This window comes from Mandrillus leucophaeus, unplaced genomic scaffold, assembly GCF_000951045.1.
Source record: "Mandrillus leucophaeus isolate KB7577 unplaced genomic scaffold, Mleu.le_1.0 Scaffold43, whole genome shotgun sequence".
Classification (NCBI taxonomy): Eukaryota; Metazoa; Chordata; class Mammalia; order Primates; family Cercopithecidae; genus Mandrillus; species Mandrillus leucophaeus.
In genome coordinates, this window is record NW_012104587.1 from 1,926,114 (window position 1) to 1,936,695 (window position 10,582).

Genomic DNA, 10,582 nt, shown 5'->3' on the forward strand with positions numbered 1-10,582 from the left:
AAAAAAAAAAAAAAAAGCTGATCATGACTCTGATTTCATGACTCACTAATGGGGTCACAACCCACATTTTAAAAGCTCTTAGAATGTGAGCTTCTCTAGGGCAGAGACTATGTTCTATTTACTTCTCTGTTCCCTGCTCCTACAGTCTCTGAAACAGAGTGGGGACCTGGCAAATATTTATCTGAACTGAACTTCCCATCAGGAAAATATAGCAGCTGTATTTTCCCAGTAAGGAAATGAAAGTTCATAGAGGTTAATAAAGTTGCCAAAAGTCATCCAGCTTGTGAGCAGAGGAGTTCGTGTCGAGATAACACCTTGGTTTAGCTCTGGATTTGGACAGCCCTGGTTGTCCTGGTCCTGCCATTACCAAAGTGGTTCTAAGTAAGCACCTCCACTGCTCACAGAATGATCCCTTTCTAAGCATTGCCTCAGCAGAGGTGTTTCTGCAGATAACCACAGTAGGTGTGGTGGACCTACACCTACTTAGAGGACCACAGTAGGTGTCCTGGAATAGCACTGCGAGTGAGGCGATGGCAGAGATTGCCACAAAACGAGACACTATCTGTACTCTCCAGGATCTTGGAGCTGGCCCAGTGCACAAAAAGTCCTCCAGGATGCAGGATGGGTCTTCGGGGAGGACTGCTGAAGGAGGAGTGGGTTCATGTGGGTCTGTCTCTGCTTTTTTCTTTTTTTTTTTTTTGAGACGTTGTTTCGCTCTTGTAGCCCCAGCTGGAGTGCAATGGCGCAATCTCGGCTCACCGCAGCCTCTACCTCCCAGGTTCAAGCAATTCTCCTGCCTCAGCCTCCCGAGTAGCTGAGATTACAGGCATGCACCACCATGCCCAGCTAATTTTGTATTTTTAGTAGAGATGGGGTTCCTCCATGTTAGTCAGGCTGGTCTCAAACTCCTGACCTCAGGTGATCCGCCCATCTCGGCCTCCCAAAGAGCTGGGATTACAGGTGCGAGCCACTGCGCCCGGCCTGTCTCTGCTTTAACTGCCATTTCCCTACCCTTCCCCATGTGTCCCACACAGCCCCTCCCTCTACTGCCTGGGCCCTTCCTCCCAGCCCTCTCTGCTGTGCCCTCTCTGTTCAGTGGTCTGCCAGTGCCTCTGCATCTGAGCCTCTTCTCTGACCATCCCCTCCACCGTCTGGCTTCACCTGAAACCCGCCGTCCCCGGGAGGACACCCTGCAACCCCCTCAGGTGGGGGCTGTTTTTTTCTCTCTGGCTCTTGAAGAAAGTATATAAATTTCCCAGGTGAAGTAGGAAAAGACTATTCCAAGCAAAGGAATGGAAAGGAATAAAACCATGAAGAAGAAAGCTGAGGACCTGTGTGAGGACCAGGAGAATTCCAGAGGCTGGGACTAAGGTCTGTGGGGGGAGGCGTCATGGAAGAGGCTGAAGAATTAAGTAGGGCTGAATGGGAAGGCTTTTGAAGGCTAAGGAGCTTGCATTTTTATTTTAAGCGATTGGCTAGCTGGAAGCAAGGAGTTGAAAGCATCAGATCTGTGTTTTGGCAAAATCACTTTGGCTAGAGCATGGAGAATGGATGGGAGTGGGACCAATTAAGGCAGGGTTGGCCGACTATGTCTGGGAGGCCTGTTTTTGTACCAGTCATTAGCTAAGAATGGATTTTGCTTTTTTTTTAAAACGGAGTTTCCCTCTGTTGCCCGGGGTGGAGTGCAGTGGCGTGATTTCGGCTCACTGCCACCTCCACCTCCCTGGTTCAAGCAATTCCCCTGCCTCAGCCTCCCAAATAGCTGGGATTACAGGTGCACACCACCACACCTGGTGAATTTTTTAATTTTTATTTTGAGTAGAGATTGGGTTTTACCATGTTGGCCAGACTGGTTTCGAACTCCTCACCTTAGGCAATTTGCCCACCTTGGCCTCCCAAAGTGCTGGGATTATAGGCGTGAGCCACCACGCCTGGCCTGAATTTTGCATTTTTAAAAGGCTGAAAAGTAAACAAAAATAGTATTTGTGACACAAGAAAAATTATATGAAATTCAAATCTCAGTGATATTCAAAGAAAATATTTTTGGAACACAGCCATGCTCATTTAAGTATGTATTGTCTATGGCTGCTTTTGACTGCATCAGCAGAGTGGAATAGTGGTGACAGAGACTGTGTAATATTGGAGTACCTACATAATATTCTTGATTCTGTCTCTTGGTCTGCAGAGTCTAAAACTAAAATATTTGCTATCTGGCCCTTTACAGAAAAAATTTGCTAATCCCTGAATTAAGGGATTGTTTTGGCACTTCAGGCAAGAAGCCTGGACTAGTTTAGAGGCAGTCGGGATGCAGAAAATTGGATGAATTTGGGAACTATTCAGGAGATAGGCTGAGCACAGGGAGTAAAAGAGAGGAGTCTGGGATGACTCCCAGCTTTCCGGTTTGAGCAACTGTGTGAATGGTGGTGCTAGCCAGGCCAAGAATATCAAGAGAGAAAGTGAAACTCAAGGGCAGGGGAAGGACAGGGGCTCACAGTGAAGAGGGAGAACCGTTTTCAGGCCCATTTTGTGTGACAGTCTGATTTGTGGGGTTATCCAGTTTGTGTGTGTTACCAAAGATGCTAACAACAACGATGTCAGAAGCAATAACCTCAAGCCCCCTCAAGCCCGTTAGAGCGTGAGGCTGGTGTAGGGCACCTGGGCATTCAGAAGACTTCTGTGCTCTAAAGGTGAGCGGGTACTTGTCTAAATTTCCAGTTGGGTCAGCATGAGTCCTGTGAAATCCCAGCCAGTGTCCTAAGAATAAAACCAAGGATTCCAGAGGCCTGGGGCCATGGGGGATTAGGAGAAGATGGAGCTGTTCCTAGACGCCAAGCCCCCTACCTTCTATCTCCTTGTTGGTGAATTTGGTATACTGGCCAGAGAGGTAGGGCCTGTCTCTGCAAGTTTATAGTGGTATCCAAGGAAGCTGATTCTTCTGGGGTCTGATGTACCTGCTGAGACTTGGGGGCAGGGACTGGGGTGGCCAAAACCACCTACTCCATCTTGTCCTGTGGTCTTGTTATCTGAGGAGCAGGCCCAGGCGGGTTCCAAGAGCCGTGTTTTGGCAGAGCTATTCCTGTGATTGCCAGCAGATGGCGCTAAAGCAATACGGTCGGAGTGGAAGGAAGGTGGCGCAGAAGGAGAGAGGATCCTAACTTCTCAGGGCTGGAGAAGGGGTCGGTAGCAGTGGGGGGAAGACAGCATTCACAAAACCGCTTCATTCTTTCCCTATTTCCAGCTTAGGTGCGTAGTCGCCCTTGTTTCTGGGGCCAAGAAGGACTCTCAGAACGGGGTAGTGGTGGAGTGTTTGGGGTGGACTGTTGCCATGTCCAGCCACCCTCTCTTTGGGCTTATCCCGTTTCCCCAATTCTCTGGCAGCTGGGCCTGCGGGAATCTTGCTTCAGAGGACTGAGGGCACAGACCCCATCTCCTCCGGGAAGCCTTCCTGGAATGCACACACCCTCTCCCGCTGAAACTTGTTCCCCCAAACTCCTTTAACAAAGCCATGACGGGGCTTAAGTTTCTTCTCCTTGGACTGGGGGCATGGGCTTTTCAAAGCTCAGGCTGGAGGTGTAGGGTCAGAGCTGGGTCTGAAACTAGTCCTGGTTTCTGGCATTTACCGGCTAGCAGCCCTGTCCCGTGGTAACACTGATCATAGAGCCATTGAGGGCATTTCCCTCCAGTCTTTCTCATCCTCCGAACTCTTCTGCAAAGGGCATGTTTCCATTTCAGAGATGAAGACATTGAGAAGAGGCCTCTCTAAGGTTGTTCAGTGAGGGACATGGCAGGTCAGACCTGCATCTGGGACAAGGGACAAGTGTGAACTGCTAGCCCCATTCCTGATGTGAATACCAGATTTGACCCCCTCCTCTTCCGGTCTTCAGTAGAGACCAGGTTAATCTGACCCCAAAGTTCCTGTTCTCCCAGCACTGCTCAGCTTGCTCAGTCCTTCTGCCTCCCAGGACCTCAGTTTCAACACCTTTAACACAGGGCAGGACATTCAGCCTTAAAGGGGCCTTAGGGCTGTGAGGGAGCAGTGGTAAGGGAGGGGCCCTCTTATGATCTTGAACTCACAACCCAGTAAGCTGTGCTAGTGGGAAGGGGATATGGGGTTTGGATCCTAGGGTCATTCTCACAGTGCTGTAGTTCTTGGCTAGCCTATCCTGTTTAGATCTTCACTGGATACCATTTCCCATCGTGTTGGAAGCTTTCTTCCAAAGGCTCCTGGGAGTCCCAACAGCTACAAGCGGGCTGAATCCCCACTCCTCCCTCTGCAAGGGCTTAGCTCCACCTAGGCCTCATCCCTCTAGGCCAACGATTCTCAAACTTTAGCCTGCATCACAACACCTAGAGGGCTTGTTAAAAACAGGTGGTGGGTTCCACAGAGTTTCTGATTTAGTGAATCTAGGGGGACCCTGAGAATTCTCATAGCTAACAAGTTCCCAGGTGATACTGAGGCTACTGATCAGAACCACTGTGAAATGAAAGATTGACTCAGCAGGTCTGGATGATCCGAACCCTGCACATTTGTACATTTCAAAGAAAGGTTTGGCCTTGCCTGGCTCCTGGAAGATAACATTAAACCCTTGGAATATCCTGCCTGGTAAGTGTTTTTGCTTACCTTTGCTCCTTGGGCCACATGGTATCAGTTTAACTTCTGGAAGGGCTGGAGACTAAGTAAGGTCAGCCATGTGGGTGGTCAACCATGCTTACATGACCAGCCTCCAGTAAGAACACTGGACACCAAAGCTCTGCTGAGCTTTCTTGGTTGGCAGTACTTCATTTTGTTGTCATACATCATTGCTTGGAAGACTGGGCACAGTCTGCACGACTCCACTGGGAGAGGACAGCTGGAAGTTTGTATCTGGTCTCTCCTCGTCTCTGCTCTGTGCACCTTTTGCTGTTGCTGTTTTATGCTCTGTGTTCTTTCACTGTAATAAACTGTGAGGATAATAGCTTTGCTGAGTTCTATGCATTGTTCTAGCAAATCACTGAACCCAGTGACGGTCTTGGAAACCACTACTCCAGACTACAGGATTAACCTCTCTAGAATTCCTTTGCGTTGGGCTTTGGGGACCCTTCACCAAAGAAGTGCCTTATAACCTGACCTGAGGGTCATCCTCATGGAGTGTTTTGGCCCAAATACTTTAGGCCTCTCATCTACTCACGGAAGAGTCCAGAGGTCAGGAGGCTGTGAATTGCCTGGAAGTCTGGGTGTTGCTTTGTGGGGTAACCCTGAACAATCCTCCTGGATCTCTGGGCCTTATCTCCTCATGTGTAAGTGGGGGTTTGGAAGAGTTCTGTTCTCCCTGGGTATGGCAGAGCCAATAGAGAATATGCAGGGATGTGGGCCGGGGTGGTTTATTTCACCTAGCTGCCTCACTTTCAGAGGTCAAGTCTGCCTTTTATAGCCCCACTCACCTGAGCCAGGGACTCCGTGGTGCCGGGGTGCCCCAGGCTTTAGTAGATCCAACCATGCAGTGCTGTCCCTCCTAGAACCACTTTCAGGGCCACGGCCCACATTCCAAAGTACTTGGGCCCTCCCTGCCCCATCCAGCCCTGGCCTGAGACCAAGGCCTTGAGCCAACACAGGGAGGAAGGCACCTTAGTGCCCGCTGGTTATGTGGCTTTATTCACAGACTCAGCACTTGCTGAGGATGAAGGAAAGAACATTTGGGGCCAGGCTGGGCCTGGAGATCCGGGTGGCTGGGAGGCCATGCACGGGTTGGATTGGGGAGCTCACAGGAGAGAACCTGCTGGCTGGGCCAGGCCTGTGTGGGGCAGGGCCGGAGGCAGGCAGCATGCGGGAGGCCTGGCTACATCTGCATGGAGCAGATCCTCCAGGTGGTGGCTGTGAGCCAGGAGGGAGGGACTGAGGCTTCTCTGGGGCAGGGGTATGGATGTGGGGCTGGAGAGCAGACACACTTGACTCCCACTCCCAGGAAAATGATACTGTAGGACAGTCGGCACACCTGGCTCCCGGCCCTGTTGCTGCCTTGGGACTTGATGTGTGACTAGCCAAGCCGGACCCCTCCAGTGTCATTATCTTCTTGATGTTTGGACATTTGCCCTGGAGTTGACCCACCTAGGGACCCTCTGGGGACATATGTCGGGGGTCTGGACAATCCTGGAGAGTATGCCTAGGGCCCAGGTGGCCGGGCTCTGCCTATGAAGTGAGGGGATCCCCAGGTCGGGTTCCCCAGCTCCCTGTAGTCAGGCTTTTCTCCCAGTGGCCGGTTCAGTTCCTGACTGTGCCCCCCACGGCGCACCATCTCACACCACAATCCGGGCGGCCGCTGGGCCAAGGAATACTTAATGTTAAGCCTTCTTTCTCCTGGCCCGCCCTGCTGGCTCCTGACTTCCTGCCTAAAGGCAAACAAGGAGTCCAAAGCCCGGATCCTCCTCCCGGGCCTTCTTCCTGGTGAAGAGCCCATTCTCACTCAGCAGGGAACAGAAAAACCAGTTCCCCAGGTTTCCCTCCCTGCCTGGGAATAGCGAAGTCTGGAAAGTTGGCAGGGTCTCTCTGGGCTGCCCAGGAAGGTGACCCAGGGGCCTGGGAAGCCAGGTGAGGCCTGAGCAGGGCCCTGGGGCTGAGGATGCAGCCCCTGCCCACTTCCCACTGGCCTCTCCTGGGGACTGGGGTAGAGGGATGCAGGAGAGGGGACCATCAGCATTGGCGGGACGGGGTGCGGTGCACGGAGCCAGGGCGCTTGGGGATCTTGCGCCAGCGTCTCTTGTCCCAGCGGCAAAGCAGCAGCAGGCGAAAGGTGTCCCGGAAGGCTTTGTTGCAGAGCGCATAGCACATGGGGTTGATGGTGCTGTTGACGTAGCACAGCCAGTAGCCCAGCTCCCACAGGGTCTCGGGAACACAGTCCTTGCAGAAGGTGGACACCAGCACCATGATGTTGTACGGTGTCCAGGTGAGGATGAAGGCCAGGAGGATGGCACTCAGGGTCCGAGCCGCCTTCTTCTCCTTGACCAGTGAGAAGGTCTTCCGCTTGGCCAGCTGCTCCTTCCCACGGGGCTTCTGGCCCTTGCCAGCTCGATCACGCCCTTTCTTAGTCGGCCTCTTCACTGTATTTGGGGAGCTCCGGGGGGGCTGCTTGGTGGGAGCCTGTGCCTCGGGGTCCACCATTGGCATCTTGATCACCACTTCGGAGCCAGGCTCCTCTCCCTCAGAGGATGTGAGGGACTCCATGGAGCCTTCATCCTCTTCCTCGTCTTCCTTCCAGCTGTAGGCCTGCAGCAGCCTGGGGGCCCGGCAGCAGCGACAGCAACGGCCTGGAGGAGTCTCTGGTGAACCCTCAGCCCCTGGCTGAGACCTCTCTGAGCTGCTGCTGCTGCCACCCCCTTTGCCTGGCGTCTCGGAGCCCTGAAGGGCTGCCAGCTCCCGTGCTCGGTTCTCTGTCTCCCGGTAGATGCGCCAGTAGAGCGTGCACATGACTGTGACAGGGAGGTAGAAGGCAGCCATGGCTGTGCCAAAGGTGATGATGGGCTGGGAGAGGAACTGGATGTAGCACTGCCCAGCCAGCACTGTCCGCTCCCCTACCAGGTACTGCCAGAAGAGGATGGCTGGGGCCCAGAGGACAAAGGAAACCAGCCAGGCCAGGCCGATCATCAGGGCTGCCCGGCGGGGTGTGCGCTTGGCGCGGTAGCTCAGGGGCCGAGTCACGGAGAAGTAGCGGTCAAAACTGATGAGCAGCAGATTCATGACGGAAGCATTGCTGGCCACATAGTCCAGGGCCAGCCAGAGGTCGCAAGCCAGTGTGCCCAGAGCCCAGTGGCCCATGAGCAGGTACGTGGTATAGAGGTTCATGGAGAAGGTACCGATGATGAGGTCAGCACAGGCCAGGCTCAGCAGGAAGTAGTTATTGACTGTCTTGAGCTCCGTGTTGACCTTGAAGGAGATGAGTACCAGCAGGTTGCCTGTCACTGTGGCTAGCGACAGGAGGCCCGTGGTGATCCCAATGAAGGCCACTTGCCAGGGACCCTTTCCTGGTGCCAGGACGGTGATGTTGGGGCTGACAGCAGGTGGGGCTGAGGTGTTCATGGTGGCTAGGCGGGGCTGGGGTCGGAGAGCCCCTTCTTCTGGGCACGCTACAGGGCTTCCTCAGAGGAAAGTCATCACCTGAAAAGAGAGGACGTGGGCTTTGGTTGGGCCACTGGACATTTCTGATAGCCCTTATTGGAAGATGCTGGGGATGTAATTCCTGCCCTTGCAGAGCTTCAGAGCAGATAGCATCGCCCTCCCTTACTGATGCCCACTCATGGTCATTTATCATGCACTTTCCCAGCCATAAGTGGATTTGCCAGCAGCGTGGAGTGGCTTTGGGATCCAGGGATTTGAATCTTCATTCCACTTTTACCATTCAGACTCTGGGCCTCAATTTTCTCACTGGGAAATTACCGCAAATTCCTGTCTTACATAACTCGGGTGGCAGGAGTTGGGAAACTCACTTTGTGGACAGTTCTGCCAAATTCTCAAAGCATTTCACTCAACTTTATTAAAGCCCTCACTTACTGAGTAGTCACTGCATGCCAGACACAGTGCTAGCCACCTAAACGAATTATCTAATTTAACTATTGTACATCTCTAGGAGAAAGGGCTCTTATTACGCCCATCTCGCTGTGAGGCAACTGTGGCTCTGAGCAGCTGCAAGGCTTGGCCGTGGTGACAGAGATAGTATGACAGAACCCACAAGAACAGAAATGTGTCCTAAAAGAGGAAAAAAAGAAAAGAACCCATTCTCACCCTCCCTGGGTATGTGGTGCTCTAGTGGGATTCTTCTACTAATAAGGAGAGATGGGAAGAAAAGGGAGCTCCTGAGAAGATAAACAGAGATGGGAACAGAGGGGCCTTAGGGGTGTGTGCGTGTGTATATTTTTTTCTGCACGTTTTTCTGTGCATGTGGGTTTACATATGTATGTAGTGGGTGGTTTTGGGGGCTGAATTGAATTCTCTATGAGGGCAGCAGGGAAAATTGTGCTGGACTCAGACACTCACTTGGCAGTAAGAAGGTCTGGGGCAGGCCGGCATGGTGGCTCACGCCTGTAATCCCAGCACTTTGGGAGGCCAAGGCAGCCAGATCATGAGGTCAGGAGATCGAGACCATCCTGGCTCACATGGTGAAACCCCATCTCTACTAAAAATGCAAAAAATTAGCTGGGCACGGTGGCGGGTGTCTGTAGTCCCAGTTACTCGGGAGGCTGAGGCAGGAGAATCGCTTGAACCCAGGAGGCGGAGGTTGCAGTGAGTCGAGATCGCGCCATTGCACTCCAGCCTGGGCAACAGAACGAGACTCCGTCTCAGAAAAAAAAAAAAAAAAAAAAAAAACCACCACCAACAACAATAAAAGAAGGTCTGGGGCAGAAGCAGGAAGCAGGAATGAGGGCCTCAGCTCCTAGCTCAGGGGGGTCTGGTCCCATATGGGGTGTGGGAGGCTTCCCTCCCTCTCCTGGCTCTGTTCCTGGGCCCCAGCTAAGTGGGGGGAAGCAAGGGGAATGGGAAGATCCCCCAGACTTTTCTTGGATCTGGAATCTGGTCCAGGTACTAAGGCTGGGTAAAGAGAAAGGCCACGGCCCTTAACAACCTGCTGGCTGGGCAGGAGGCCCCCACAGCCACAGTGAAGCCAGATGGAAGGGTGAGGGTCCAGGCAGCTCAGCCAGGGGCTTTGCGGCCGTGTGATTTGGTGGGTCCCTTCCTGTTCTGCCTCAGGTGTCCATCTGTCCATTGAAGAGATTGATGGTCCCCTGACCCTCAGCTGTGACTTTCAGGGGCTATACTGTTGGGAAAATTCCAAGGGAGAGATGTTGGGCAAGGGTCCACTGAGCCTCAGTGTTCCTTGGGCACCTGGCTTGTGACAGGCTGCTGTGATAGGTGACCTGGGTGGTTTGTGGCTGAGGCCATCTCCATGGCTTGCCGTGAACCCTCAGTGTGCGCAAGTCACTTTCAGCGTGGCGAGTTCAGTGGGGGACAGAATGAGCAAGGACTGTGGCTGGCAGTGTGTGCTTGTGTGTCTGGGACAGTTTGCACATGAGGGGGCATGTGCAACCTGGACTCCGGAGCCAGACTGTCTGGATTTGAATCCAGTCTATCTTGTTCACTGGATGTGTGATTATTGCTAGTGATATAACTTCCATATGCCTAGGTTTCCTCAGTTGAAAAATGGGATTAATACCCATTAGCAAGACCATTGCCTCTTTTCAGGTGATAAGGATTAAATGAATCAATGCATGTAAAGTGCTTAGAATGGCCCTGGCACATGGCACACAGTAGGTCTCCTTTAATTCTCAGGATATGTAGTGATGAGGGTGCTAGGCTGCCTAGAAAGATCTACTTCTTGACCGGGCATGGTGGCTCATGCCTGTAATCCCGGCACTTTGGGAGGCTGAGGCGGGTGGATCACCTGAGGTCGGGAGTTCGATACCAGCCTGGCCAACATAGTGAAACTCTGTCCCTACTAAAAATACAAAATTAGCCAGGCGTGGTGGTACATGGCTGTAATCCCAGCTACTCTGGAAACTCAGGCAGGAGAATCGCTTGAACCTAGGACGCGGAGGTTGCGGTGAGCCAAGATTGTGC

The 10,582-nt window shown here is 52.7% G+C and overlaps 1 protein-coding gene across 2 annotated transcripts in view; it reads right to left on the reverse strand.

Annotated features, from left to right (window-relative positions):
- Positions 1-5,605: 5,605 nt before the first annotated feature.
- Positions 5,606-10,582, reverse strand: part of CHRM1 (cholinergic receptor, muscarinic 1) — a 13,321-nt gene continuing 8,344 nt past the window's right edge. For both annotated transcript variants that reach the window (XM_011993414.1, XM_011993416.1), the window contains exon 2: positions 5,606-8,128. In XM_011993414.1, coding sequence (XP_011848804.1) covers positions 6,668-8,050 — 1,383 coding nt within the window. In that variant the 5' untranslated portion in view covers positions 8,051-8,128 and the 3' untranslated portion in view covers positions 5,606-6,667. The remainder of the gene's footprint in view (positions 8,129-10,582) is intronic.